At 46.9% G+C, this 15,183-nt stretch overlaps 1 protein-coding gene across 1 annotated transcript in view; it reads left to right on the forward strand.

Annotated features, from left to right (window-relative positions):
* Positions 1-15,183, forward strand: part of LOC142570508 (uncharacterized) — a 96,981-nt gene that overhangs the window by 860 nt on the left and 80,938 nt on the right. The window contains exons 2-3 of the mRNA XM_075678889.1: positions 13,124-13,444; positions 13,497-13,925. Coding sequence (XP_075535004.1) covers positions 13,124-13,444; positions 13,497-13,925 — 750 coding nt within the window. The remainder of the gene's footprint in view (positions 1-13,123; positions 13,445-13,496; positions 13,926-15,183) is intronic.

Raw genomic sequence — 15,183 nt, forward strand, 5'->3', positions numbered from 1 at the left:
GAAGGGTGGGGGTTAATACGCAATCGGAGGATACAAGGAGTTTACAAAAGTTGCAGAGTAGCAAGTAAGTCAATCAGCATTTACGATAGAAATGAAGCATTTACAAAACAATACATTGGAGTACTAGGTACGTTATCTCGCAATAAAAGGAGATATTACTTCCTAAAACACCAATTTCACGCGCAATATTGATACCAAGATCGCTGAATATCAACTTGATAGAAATACATCGGCAATCCTGTCTTCATATACAATAAGTTGAGTAAGAGTAGCTGTTCGCCCCGGTAAATCATTCCGCTCACGCACAGACAAACAAGTGATGAGTCCTGATATTATAATGCTCTTGCAAAAATCGGTTCTGCTTTCAGACGATGACCATTGCGTGACAAGGTGCGATACGCCGGAAGAGTATTCCTATTCGCAAAAACTGTGTTGCTGCAATGCCTCGAGAGAAAAAGAATGCCAAAGGAGTTATCTTGTGTCGTGTATCAAGATTAGAAATATTAATTAGCACATTGATATGCTTTGATAAAGAATGTAAATAAAATGAATGTGGCTGGCTTGTTCTGCACAGATTCAAGCCTGCTTGTGAGGTCAGCGCTATTTGGATGCCACATTATTGAAGCGATTTTGTGACCTTCCAGAAATATTTTCCTTTGAATTCGAAACCTACGGCAGTCTAGAAGAAAATGTTCCATGGTTTCAGGTTCACTGCAATAATAACATTGAGAGGAAGGAGCCAAACCAGACCTGCATGGATAAAAATGCGGCAGCGGTAGCCGGCAACGCGGCCTTGTAGACAAGTCTAAGCTTTCTTGGGGATCACCGTGCGCTGTGCCAAGGGAAGCCAAGATGCTGAAAATCAACGATGTTTAAGACGGAGGATTTGGCGAGTTCTTCGTGAACAGCGCATTTTATAATTAAACCTTGCGGAAATCTTACGTCGAAGACTGTAGAACACTCGTAACCGGACATTTAAGCTAGGGCTGCCGCCGCAAGTGCGACGGCTGACTCATTTAAAATTAAGCCTGGTGTGGCTTCGTACCCATACCAAAAAGACGATGCGTAAGTGTTTGAGAATTCAATTCTGGGAGAACGCTAGATGAATTTGGCAATGCCAGAGCGGAACAAACGGACAGGGAGCCAGTCATGATAACAACTCAAGAAATAGATGTAGGGAGTGTTCGTTGTGCTAGGATCATCGCCAATAACTCTGCCTGGAATATTGGTTTGAAGTCCGGCAGTCTGTGTGAAAAAGGCCAATTTAATGATGCGCAAGAAATGATCACGCCTACCTTCACTGACTGAAGCATGTATGGCAATCGCTGTATTTATTTGAAGGCTTTCAAAGGGGTCTTCCAACAGTCGCTTCAAGTATCCAATAGGCATGCAGGAATTCAGAATTCTCAGGAAAGATATTAGATTCAATGCTTACAGTGCTGCTGTGGCCACGCAATCGAAAATGTTGCCACGTTTTTCTGGAGTCCTACACCCGTCAGGAGTGCCGAACATGCGCCGTAGAAAGAACATTAATGAATAAAACTAGGAAGATTTGACAAGCGCGCCTTTACAATGGATAAGTTACGTGCACTCTAGTAAGCAAGTCACCTACAGCGAAAAACTAACATAGATGTCTTTTTAGTTATGTGGCTAGATCAACGTTTGTGGTAATTGGTGATGTATCTGTGGTGCTGTGCAGTTATGCATGAAGCAAACGCATGTGTGCACTTTAGTGTGGACTGAATTTGAAGACTGCTGTGTTCGGGCCTGCTATCCATGTTTGTACGTGGAGGACTCTTGCACCAATGGATAAGGGATGCAGTGTGTACGTAGCATTTGGATACAGCGGCGCAGACAAATGTTAGATGTCGAATGAGCACTCCGCTGCGTTAAGTTATTTCTACTATGATTTTTTCACTGAAATATTGTTCATTTATCAGTTTAGAACGAAGCCGAATATTCAACTAGGAGACTTGAATATTTTATACACATGCTTCCACGGTGCCCTGAAATAACTATCGTAATGGGGTAAGGGAATTGGGGACATGCTAGGGCTGATGTGCAGGTAAATGTTGAAGTGCCTATAGGTCATTTAGGCGCTAAATGAAAATTGCTAAACCGCTCGGTTCGGCCTGTTTGGAGGTCTTATTATATTATGATACGCTAACAAAGTTTCCCTGCAGCTCTGGTATAACCTGAAGCGACTTGGCTTTATTGCAGGGTTCCAGGTAGGTGGCCCTCACTAGGAAGCGGCAGCTGCTAGAGACGTTGGCATGGAGGAAACGCTATTTGATGCGTAGACTGTCATAAACCCTACAACACAAGCTGAAGTGCGCGCATAACAATGTAACAGTGTAACAATGTAACTCGCCATCCGCTGGCCGATCAACCTCGGCCGCGGCAGGGCGCACGCATCAGGCACGCGCGCTTGCTGCAATGACCCGAAGCAGTCTCCTTGCTCATCCTGGGTGATGGCTTATGAAGCATAGGGTATACGCTTGCTTCACGATGCGCAGGAAGTCACGTAATCTTTGTGTCACTGTCATAATTGCGTCATCGTCGCACGGCGGTAGCTGCTGCTCCATCACCCCGTATAACAATCGGCGAAATCTTGGCTGTCCCGGCAAACCAAATGTGGTAGAAATGTGATATTTGGAGCAAATGGGGGCCGTGTTACAAGCAATGTGTTCCGAAAGATTAGGTACTTAGAAAATAATTAATGAATACTCTTCCTTCTCTCTAGCTTTTTTTAAAATTCGAAAGCTTGCCCTTAGACATAATACAAAGGATGTTAAATGTAGACGAACAGATTGGACTCGTGCAAAAAATCTAGAAGTGAACGATGATGTGGTCCATGTATCCAACGTTCAAGGGGCCTGGCCGCCCACCCGACCTTGAAAAAAAAAAAGGCCTCTTGCCCGGAGGTGGTGGAGACGGCGTAGATGAACTCCTTTTTCTTCTAGTTCTTCTTTTCGTTTGCTCTACAGGGTGTGTAATTGCCGGTGTTCTCGGTGAACTCAACACCGTACATCATTTACACTTTGTTGAAGTAACTGACTCGTCATCCCAGCCCTGGGAAAGTGGATGTCCAGCGAAGCTGTTGAAAACCACCACTACAACTGCTGAAAGGGGTATGCAATGCTTTGCTGCTAACGGTGGTAATGGTAATTTAGAGTAATGGTAGTATTTAGAGTAATGGTAATTTTGACAGCATGCCGTCACAGGTCGTATTGCCGTCTATTCTACCCTATGCGGCTCCTCGTATTCACACTGGCACTCGGGAGTCCTAACTATGCATTGCCTACCCATAGCGGTGCTGCAACAGTAAAATCAATTGCTAGGCTGGTTCTTTTGTATACGAAAGTCTAGTGAAGTCACTCCTCACGTCACAAGCTGTCGTTGCCGCGGCAGCTTGCACAACAGTAATCTTTACCGGGATACGCATGCGGGGAGAGCTACACGTTCTTCGCATTGTTATGAGGAGCGCCTTATCATCAATTATGCGGTTCCGATGCTTGTTTTGTGCTTGTTCTTTATTGAAACGGATGCTGTTCTGTAGTATGTGTCATTCCAAAGAATGTATCCACTTTTCTTTTCACTTTGCTGAGTGCTTGAAGCCTGCTTTACTTCCACCGCGGGTCGGCCCGGTATTGCACTACCTCCGGCATCGGCTCACATTTTTGCCCACCGACATGGACACAAAAAATGCAGACCAACGAGAGACTAACAGCTTCGGTGCAGCCTGTTGTGGGCGATGCACAATAACATTTTAAAATGCGCGCACGTTAATTACAGCTTGTACAAGGGTTCCAGAATTTAACAAGGGTACGTTGAAAGCAGCGTAGGAAGTTTGTTCAATGTCCTGAAGGAACTCAACGTTCCACGAAGTTGACATTTTGAGAGTATATAATGGGCATGCGTGTCTTGTTCCGGATGTTGAGCCTACTGTTGCGCAGCGGCGGCAAGGCGCACGCAGCCGTCAACAAAATCAAGATCCCATCAGAGCAGGTCCTGAGCATGATCCGGAGAGCCACCAACCGGAACAGAGGAATCAAAGAAGGAGGCGCACTGCGCCTGGTGCAGGCATTCGTCGTGTCACGCGCAACGTACTCCGCTCCGTACCTCCAGCTTACGAAGGTGAACCGCGAGACGCTGAACACGACGATAAGGAAAGCAGTCAAACTCGTCATGGGCATCCCAGTCTACTCGTCAACGCAGAAGCTGCTGGACATGGGCCCACAACACGGTGGAAGAGCTGGTGGAAGCACACCTATTCCACCAGAGAGTAAGGCTGAGCCGGACAGAGCACGGCCGGGCCGTCCTACACAAGATAGGATGGCAAATTGAACAGCAACCGACAACGGAGCCACTCCCCACAACGGGGAGAGACATTAAGACCAAGCCCTTCCCCCGGAACATGCAGCCGCGGAGGAACGACGAGAGACGCTCTGCGCGGCCCAAGGCACTGGCTCGACAGCTGGAAGAGGACCCCGAGGTTCTCTATGCGGACCAGGCACGTAGGCAGATCAATGTTGAGACTTGGCAGCTGTTCATCGGTCAGCATGATGCTGCCTTGTTCACTCCTTCTATATGGCGGTAGTTATCGGCCTCTCTTGTAATGTGAAGGACAGTTTTCTCATAGATTCCGCACCCGCGCAATTAACTCGAGATGCGTTCAGTTGTCACTATCTATTCAACCGTCACGCCCATAGCTGTTGCTTTTGCTAGTTCAACCTTCTTTGTTTAGGCTGATCCTGGGACCAGTATGGGGATGCGGCTGTTACTCAGCTGGTCTGTACTCTCATGGAACGAGTTGCGGCCAGAGAAAACGCCAATTGCATTTAACTTTTCCCTTTGCTTCATTATTTCCTTGAGTTACGGCTCGCCGCGGCGCTGGCAGATGCCCGGAACCATCTACACGTGATATGGGTTAGATAAGGTGGGAAATAAAATAATGTGAAAGAGAGTCCATCATGAAACCCTGCAATAACCCTTAACCCATAAGCAAGATGACTGTCGCCCGTTACCTCGTCTGTTTTTCCCTAATTGTATAGCACTTGTCGTGCAAAATTAGCAACTGGAAACAAAAATCGCAAGGAGTTGAGAAATTCAGCGATCTACTAAGGGAGAGAGCCAAGGCAACAACCAAACTGCAAGCAAAAGCGAATAATAAAAAACTTAACCGTTGTTCATGAGAATATTTATGGATCAACATCTTTTTATTTAAAAAGGAAGTAGAGAAAACGCCGCCGAAAGTGGAGAGCAATTACTTGTTTTGAATGATGCTTCTACAGCTATCGGTCGAACCGCCTCACCTAGCTAATTCTCTGCTGTGCTTATGTGGGTGTTTTTCTAACCTTTCGCAGTGAGCGCAGTACGTCTAGAGTCGCAGAGTCCTGCGCTCTACGCGGTTGTATGGGACTGGCGGCCGCACAGCGTTACGCAATTCGCGTAACTGTCAAAACTGATCAACAAGGCGAAAATAACTGATATTCGAAACTATAACATGAGAAAGACTGAAGAAGCCGTAAAAAATGAACGCAGCCTGAAATCAGTAAAAGAGAAACCTGGCATAGGACAAACCATGATGTACGCACTAAAAGATAAGAAGGATAATATCATCAGCAATCTCGAAGATATAGTAAAAGCAGCGGAAAAATTTTAAGCTGACCTGTATACAGTACCCAGAGGAGTCACGATACCTCACTTAGAAACAGTAATGAACAGGATACAGAAACTCTTCTATAACTAGCGATGAGATCAGAAGGGCCCTGCAAGACATGAAACGATGAAGATCGGGAGGAGAAGGTGGAATAACAGTCGACTTAATCAAAGATGGAGGAGACATAATGCTTGGAAAACTGGCGGCTCCTTATAAGAAGTGTCTATCGACTGCAAGGGTGCCAGAAAACTGCAAGAATGCAGACATTATACTAATCCACAAAAAAGGAGACGTTAAAGAATTGAAAAATTATAGGTCTATTAGCTTGCTCCCGGTATTACATAAAATATTTACCAAAATAATCTCCAATAGAATAAGGGCAACACTGGATTTTGTCAACCAATGGAACAGGCTGGCTTCAGGAAGAGATGCATTACAATGGATCACATCCATGTCATCGATCAGGTTATCGCGAAATCTGCAGAGTAAAAAAGCCTCTCTATGTGGCTTATATAGATTACGCAAATGCATTTGATTCAGTAGAGATACCAGCATTCATAGAGGCACTACGTAATCAAGGAGTACACAACGCTTACGTAAAAAGCTTGGAAAATATTGCTACATGCGTGTGGTATTTGTTTGTTTGAACGAGGCGCGTGGGCGCCATCACTCCAGAAAAGAGGAGGAAGAACGAACTGGGCTCGCGCTGTGAATCTAACCGGTCAGCGCTGCAACCGTTGTTGTAAATATAATCTGTAAATAGCTTCTCGTCTTACTGACTCGTCCTTCGCGTAAGAATATCTACAGAGGTTCTACAGCTACCTTAATTCTACACAAGAAAAGCAGGGAGATACCTATAGAGAAAGGGGTCAGACATGGAGACACAATTTCTCCAAAGCTATTCACTGCGTGCTTAGAAGAATTCAAGCTATTAAACTGGGAAGGCCTAGTAGTAAAGGTCGACGGCAAATATCACAGCAACCTTCGGTTTGCCGATGATATTGTTCTATTCAACGACAATGCAGACGAGTTACAACACATGATTGGAGACCTTAACAGAGAGAGTCTAAGAGTGGGGTAGAATATTAATACGCAGAAGATGAAGATAATGATAAATAGCCGGGCAAAGGAACAAGAGATCAGGATCGCCAGTCGGCCACTAAAGACTGTGAAGGGCAACACTGGATTTTGTCAACCAAGGGAACAGGCTGGCTTCAGGAAGAGATACTTTACAATGGATCACATCCATGTCATCAATCAGGTTATCGCGGAATCTGCAGAGTACTACTGCAATGTGTACGTGTACCTAGGTCAATTAATCACAGGGATCCCTGATCATGAGAAGGAAATTCACAGAAGAATAAAAATAGGTTGGATCGCATACGGCAGAAATTGCCAGCTCCTGACTGGAAGCTTACCATTATTACTGAAAAGTAAGGTGTGCAATCAGTGCATTTTGCCAGTGCTGACATATGGGGCAGAGTCTTGAGAGCCAGTTAAGGACCGCGCAAAGAGCGATCGAAGATTGCTAGGCATAACGTTAATAGAGAGAAAGAGAGCGGTTTGGATCAGAAAGCGAACGGGTATAGACGATATTCTAATTGACATCAAGAGGAAAAAAATGTACCTGGGCAGGTTATGTAATGCGCCGGTTAGATAACCGTTGGACTATTAGGGTTAGAGAATGGGTACCAAGAGAAGGAAAACGCTCTCGAGGACGACAAAACACTAGGTGGAGCGATCAAATTAGGAAATTCGCGGGTGTTTGTTGGAATGGGTTGGCACAGGGCAGGGGAAGAGAGGCCTTCGTCCTGCAGTGGACATAAAACAGGATGATGATGATGATGATGATGATGATGATGATGATGGAGTTGTTGGGCCCCCCCGAAAAAATATCCTGGGTACGTGCCTGATGCGGACACCTCGCTTCCCAAGCACGGCACCAGAGCAACGGTGGTCGTGCACCACCATCGATAAACTGGTCACAGGCGCGTCGATACGGACGACGAATACAGCCGGAGCAGAAGAAGTGGCCGTGGCCCTCGCACAACCGGGAGTGAGAACCGTGGTCACAGACTTCAAGACCGCCTACGCAAGCTAACGCAAGAAGAACATCTCTCCCACGGCACTAGCGATCCTCACCAAACGCAAATTACCGGGACGGGCCGTTGAGCTCGTGTGGGTCCCGGCTCACTCGCAAGTGGAAGGCAACGCACTCGCCGACCACTATGCCCGAGAACTGTCAATCCGAGCCGAGGACGAGCCAGAGCTACCGCATCCCGTGACAAATTACAAAGACAGAATACAGAAGAATACAAATGTACAGAAGCGGCAGATGTAGGCATCCCCGTCCGCATCCGCAACTCAGCCGAAGGCAGCAAACGATCGTGCGACGCACGCAAGCGGGGTCGCTAGCGTATCCCGTGCTCTTCCACAAGATGTTCCCAACAGAGCATGGCACTTCATGCCCGTTTTGTAGACGGTCAGAAGGCACTCTAGCCCACATCCTTGCAGAGCGCACTAAGCTCAAGAAACCCCCACCATCCCTACCCCCCACCCTCCCCAGCCCCAACCACCCCGAGCGAGATACCTTGTTGTCCAGCCCCGACCTACCGACCCAGCTCGCGCTGACAGCTAGGGGCCAGGAACTGCTGGACCCATATGGGACCTGAGAAGAAGGTTCCACCCCGTCTGGTGCCAGCGCGCACCAACCTTTACTAAGGGCTCAATAAAAGTTGATTCTATCTCTCCCTTGTTCCGAAGTTCCTTTGCTTCCATATAGTTTTGCTACACGGAAAAACCTTCATGAGGCACCTTGTTTAAATTAGGTAAAAATAAGGGGCAGTTTACGTGTGAGGGATAGCCGAAGTTCAAATTGTTTGGGTTAATTACGGCACTTGCAGTAAATTACGCATTCGAGCACTCCGTAGCCTTATAAATGTGTGTTACGAACGGAGCAAAATTTAGCCCGCTGTCCAGGGAGAACTGTATTTGCCACCGTGGTTAAAACATTGTGAAAATTTGGGAGGGGAGGGTCATTATGGCCTATGTGCGTAGCAAGGTATATAATGTGTGTAGATGAATTACAGCTTTTCTAACTAATTCTTGAAGTGAGTGCTCGAAAGCGTATATGGGGACAATGTTTCAAGCAGGCGAGTCATGTATGAAGACAACGTTGTCAAGTTGTGTCTTTCGAAGCAAATTGGGGCTTCGCTAAAAATTGGGCTGTGATTCTGCAAGGTCACATAAGCCTGCTGTCATTCTTTTTATTTGTATTTTTGGCAGACGGATGCAAATGGAGACTCGTCTGAATGATTCTGGCGCAGGAGGATCATGGTTGTTACGCAGACGACTCAGTTTCTCAACACATCGGAGGAAATCACGTATGCACAACAATTACCAGCCGTTGAGTAAGCATGTTTTGCGTTAGCCAGCCTTCGAATTCATTGTCTCTATTTAGACAAAAACAATTTGTTATCTGGTCAATTTCACCACCTTCGGATTCCTTTAAAACGAGGTGCCAGTACCCACTAAGTGCTGCCCTTAGTGGTTACTCCTTAGTCGGTGTGAGCCGCAGCCAATGAGGTCACTATCATCATTGCCATAAATGGAGAAGAAGAACAAAGCTCTGTGGTGACGAACGTTGTGCTTTGCCGCGCTGAAAGGTACGTTGGCCGAATGATGGCACGACCGTTAGCCGTCACCCGAACAAATGTTTTTCTGCTTTCCAGCCAGGAGTAACTCGTAAGTATATAAACACAGTGCGTCCTTCATTAGCCTGCCTACTTCTTTGCAAAGCCACTTATTGCCACCGCAGGTGCCATTACGGTAGCCATACAGTACAGCTGTGGGGCTGACATACAGTACACCTTGAGGCCGGACAGGGACCGTTCTTTACAGTACCACTGAGTGGAGAACTAAGGTCTGGATAGTTAATAACGATGCTGCGTTCCGTGTAAATAGTAGGCTTATTCTATAGTAACGATGCTGAGTACCGTGTAAGATTCTTCGAGTGCCCCAATGTATGTCGCGTGTAAGCAGCTGGAGTATCCGTGTTTAGCGGTGAAAGCAGTGTGACCCTCTAAAGTAAGTAGGTCGTGCTTGAAACACACGCCGGAGAGAAAAGCACGTGGTTGTAAACTCCTACATGTAAGTACATTGTTGTCAATGAATTGTGGATGCCAGACGGATAACGCTTAATGTGTAGTAAAGGCAAGCACTACGTCAATCGAAAGTGATATGAGCACCCCAAGCAGTGGTGTATCAAGAGCTTTTTCTTTACTGGCCGCGAACTTGTGATTTCGCCGTGGCTGTGCTCCGAGGACGCATATGACGTCACAACGCGCGCCTCGCCGCGGATATTTCTCTCTCTCTCTCTCTCTCTCTCTCGCTCCCTAGTCACTACTGCGCATGCGCCACTAGTAGCACCGAGCCACAGGTGTTCCGCCGCTGCGCAGCGCCGCGCCTTTCCTCCGCCGCCGTTTGGTATGACGTCACACCGCGCTCCTTGTCGTTGCGCTCGCCTCAGCTCGATTCGCCAGCTGCGTCGCATGCCTGATAACATGTCGGAGGATTGAAAAGGAGAGCTCGCGTGCGCCGCAACCACAGCTGAGGGGGCAGTATGGACGGCGACTATTCTGATAAGCAGAAGGAGGCCTGGAATCGACATCGGAACGAGATGAGGAAACGAATCGCCCAGGAAACAGACGAACAACGCACCGAACGACTGGCTAAACGCCGCAACATAACTAGACAACCAGAGTAACCTGGACTTGCAATCAAGATTAACCAAGGCTAACAATATCCTGGCATAACCGAGCTAAGCCACTGCCACTTTTTTTAGGAGGGCGGAGAAGGAGGGGGGGGGGGGGAAGTGCTCCGTTGCCACCTCCTGGTTACGCCACTAGCCCCAATATGTCCAAAGCGTCGCTTGCATTCCATCATCGATTGTTTCCGCCATCCGCCGTCTCAAATCGTTACTCTAGCTGGTTAACGGATTCCAACGGGCGCTTTGCAGTTGCGTGACGAAAGCAAAATAGCTACTCATACGGTTCCCTGGCCTTCTTTACTAAGAGCGAGCCTCGGCGCACCGCAGAGTCGTGCACTTTACACGTACTCCTCCTTTTGACGCTGCATCACGTTCGCTTCTGTTACTCTGAGGGAGGCATCGCTCGTGGATTGCAGGCATGTCGCAAATTTAGTCCTGAGCGAACGCTGTCAAAAATGCACGTCGCCCAGGGCCTCTTATTAAGTTTTGGCGCGCTGAAGGCCGTCCTGGCCTACTACCGTGACGTCACGTAAACGCTCCCTATACCCGAGTCACTAAATCCGTTTTTCGATCATCGCTCAGGATAAGCCGACATTCTTGAGCGCGCGAAAGAGAGCGTTGAGGCGGTTGTCCTCCACCCACTGGGTGTCACCGACTCATCCCAAGCAATAAGATGCACTTTATTATAGCGTTCCTGTGCTACAGTAATAAGAATGAGCTGTACATTCTTCCGCAAAATTAAGGCTCCCGCTTATCGTTTACAGCACCATTTCCTTCCCAACTTGTGAAGATGTCACAGGCATTCATTGTGCAGCAAAATATTCGTCAAAGCTACTATACGTCTCTGTGCGACATATAAAAAAGAAAAAGCGATATGTACAGCGCAGAGCACTTGCCAATCGAGAAATGGAGAGGCAGAACGCCTTAAACTTGAGAAAGGGTGTGTCAGGCTACTTGTGTTTGATTAGAAAATGTCAATAATAATTTCGTAGCAAGGCGTATTAAGCTTGGTTGGCAATTAATGCCAATTAACACTTCCGTTCTTTGAATATATTTTCTATTCTAAACTTTCTCGTCTTGTTTGTGATTGCAGAAGCAGGCTCGAGCCCTACTTGTACGCAATGAATTACATGTAAATAATTACTTGTAATCAGTTACGTTCTCTGGTAATTTTGTAATTTAACGATTACGTTGTTAATTCGGTAACACTCACTCTAATTCAATTACTTTTTGCAGTAACCATTTACATGTAACTAGTTACAGCTTTTGACGAAAGAAGCTATAAGAGTGGACGCAGCATTGAGTACTGAAATTTGGCGGGAACTACTGAGTTCAAAAGGGATGAAAAATGTGTGCATGGCTTACCTCCTTCGCATCATCCGCATCTAGCAGCTATGCCTGGATTTGCACGCTACTCTTGCAAGTCCGACCACTGAGCCTTTTCCCTTATGCTAAATTTATCTCGCTCCCTTTCTTCTGGAAGCGCTTTATGCGGCCTTCATCTCTCTGATATGCACAGGAAGTTTTGGCCATTAAACGAATATGTTTCCATCCGTTTGAAATATGAGTGACTCATGTAGGCCTATTTTTGTGATTGATGATATGCAGCTTTATATTGTATGACATTAAAGAATGTCATTAAAGATCTCTTCAAGGAAAGTGGACGTTTGCTGGAGTCCGTTACAATTAGCCGTTTAAGTCTAAATGGCTAATGAGTAGAATCTGCCGGGTGGAGGTCCGCCAGGTATTGTTGGCCAACGAATTGAAATGGTGCTTCTATGGTTGGATAGCGATGGCCACTTCGGACGCTGGTGGCAAGCAGTCGCCTATATGAGTCGACCTTCTTTTTTTTTTTACTGACCCTATCGGGAGCGTCTTCCACTAGGCCCAGCAATGATGAAGCGTTGTGCTCCATAGACGCATTGAGTACCCACCATCTTGTGAGCAAGGTGTTCGTATAGGTTTCAAGTTACCATGCAGCCCTTCTCTCCTAAGCGCACATCGAGCGAGTTTTCAGTGTAGCTGCCCAGATGTCATCACAAGAAAACGAGGAAAAATTACCGAACGAAAATCCTTAGTGAAGCTAAACAACGTGTGAATGGCTACCGAGGACGCACTGAAAGAGACAGACCAACTCATTCTATCTACTGTATTTGTGCAATGTTATAAATGGGAGGACGAAATCAACATTAAACTAATTAGCTGCAGTTATTCTCGTAAAGTAGTAATTAGTAACAGTAATCAATTACGTTTTTTGAATTCTGTAATGGTAATCGGTTCCTTTTTTTTCTGTAACGTGTACAAGTCTGGTTGGGGCTGACGTCGTAAGGCTCCTGCTCTGTAGCTACACCTGCTTTGTAGCTGCAAAATTAAAATGCGTCTCTGTAGCAAGTTTGCAGCCCTGTAGTAGCGTTTGAATCTGTATATAGCCCTTGGTATGCAGTAAGTTCGATCTGCATTGGCTGAAGCACTTTCGAAAGATAATCTGATGGAGAGAGTTGAAAATGCAGGAAGTGATATTCAGGCTATATATAGTTAGCGTTGGTTCCTCCATCGCGCTTGTGTATGCTTGGAGTTAACCTTAAAATGCCGCCTGTGACTGTAACGCTTCGGGGCCGACGTTTCTTACTGATGTTTCCTTTCTCGACTTTTATGAATATGCCACGTTTGCAGACCGTGTCCACGTTCCGCAGGGCAGCGCTACCATGAAGTCGCGGCCTTCGAAGTTGTCGGCGTCACGAAACGCACCGGTGCCTCCGTTCTCGGCATCGTCACCGTTGCCGACGTCAAGGAATTCGCCCGTGTCAACGGACCTAGCGTCAACGCTGTCGCTGACGTCGCAGAACCAGCCAGTGACACCTGGCTCGGTTTCGTCAACGCCGCCTACGCCACGGACCGCGCCGGTGCGACTGAACTCGCCATCGTCGGTTTCGTCACGAAACGCACCGATCGCACCGAGCGCGGTGTCGCCACTGTCGACAACGTCATGGAACCCGATGGGGTCACTGACATCGGTGCCGTCAGTGTCGTTAACGTCGCGAAACTTGCGTGTGCAATCGGACTCAGCGTCACCACTGTTGCCGACGTCACGGAACTCGCCGATGCCGCCGGGCTCAGCGTCGTCAGAGTCGCCGACGACACTTCAGAACTCGCCGGTGCCACCATCGATGATGTCGCTGACGTCGCAGAATTGGGACGTGCCACCGAGTTCGGTGTCGTCACTGTTGCCGACGCCACGGAACTTGAAGGGGCCGCAGACCTCGCATGTGACTGCGTGCTCGACGTCGACACCGTCGCCGATGACGAGCGCGGCGCCGGCACCACCAGCCTCGGCGCGGTCACCGTCTCACATGCCATGGGACACGCCCGTGTCGCCGGCTTCGGCGTCGTCACTGTCGCCCAAGCTGAGCAGCATACAGAGCAGCGTCTACTCGCTGAGGGCTCCCATGCACAGCCAGACCGCATCCGAGCGTTCGCTGGACGCCAGGGCCAACCGTGAGCTTTGAATGCAAATGACCTATTCCGTAACGATCCCTTTCGATTCCATCGCGTTTGACACTCTGTCATTATTTGGAGCCACGCCCGTTATCGCCGGGATACTCTTTACACTCGGCGTGACGGATAATAAACGGGTAGAATTACAAGGTAATTAAAAATGTAAACTCACGCAAATTCGGATGGATACATGAATTCGTTTCGTGAACGTACATGTGGAACGTGATAGCGATAGGTACAACAAGGCTCATTCCTATTACCTTTCTAGCTGCATCTTCTTTCGGCTTATTAGATCAGTTGTTCGTGGCAATCGGTAAAAGAATCTTTCGAGTATTTTCTTGCCCAAAAATAAATTAGGGTGGCTTCGGGTTCGACAATCTCCGATGCCGGCGCTGCTGTCGGCTCCTCAAAATTGAAACCGCAACTGGTGTGCTCGCAGAATCAAGTGATTTCAATATTTCTCAATCAGTCAACTTCTACGTTGCAGGTTTTGCATTGAAAGCAGTATTTTAAAATTTTGTCAATTATTTTTTAACTAAGGACGTGAGTTCATAGTAAAAATACATTGCTTGAGAAGGCAGTGAACTAATACTGAGTTTGTTGCATTCGCGTAGCGCACATTTGTTTTTGTTTTTAAGGCTTGCCACAATTTACCTGCAACTCTATGTCATTTGTTTATTTATTATACTTTCTTTAGTTCGAAAAAAAAAAAGGGTGTGACAGAAGGAGTTATCCTGCCTTTTCAAAAAGGCGCATTTCTGGAAGAGGTGAAATTGCCTGCATTAAAGAATTTGATGTGCCCAGGTGGCTAATTAAAAAAATGACTAACTTTCTAATTATTCACTTTAGGATACACTTTTCAATTGCAAAACTGAAGCCGGGCATTACTGAAGTGATGCTTGTTTAGTAGAATTGGTATGATTAGCAGCATTTTCGAGATAGTTTGGCCCCTAAAATATGGTACCAAATACATTCGCGTTCCAGTTAATAGTTTCTTAACAGAAATACACTATTTAGCATACTTTGGACACGTATATCTCCCAAGTGGGGCTAGTCCTACTGTCCCAGGATTTGCGCTAAGTGTATGTACGCCTTCATCATTGCCAGGCTTCACTTTTGCGGTTGCAACATGTACGTTAAATAGTGTAACTTGAAAATCAATAAGCGAATCTTTTAAATTAGCCAACTGGACGTTACGACATGTTCGTGCAACCAGTTTCCTCATCTCCACTTGAGCAGAGCGAATGGCTCTAGATGC

Source organism: Dermacentor variabilis, chromosome 2, assembly GCF_050947875.1.
Source record: "Dermacentor variabilis isolate Ectoservices chromosome 2, ASM5094787v1, whole genome shotgun sequence".
In the NCBI taxonomy this organism is placed as follows: domain Eukaryota; kingdom Metazoa; phylum Arthropoda; class Arachnida; order Ixodida; family Ixodidae; genus Dermacentor; species Dermacentor variabilis.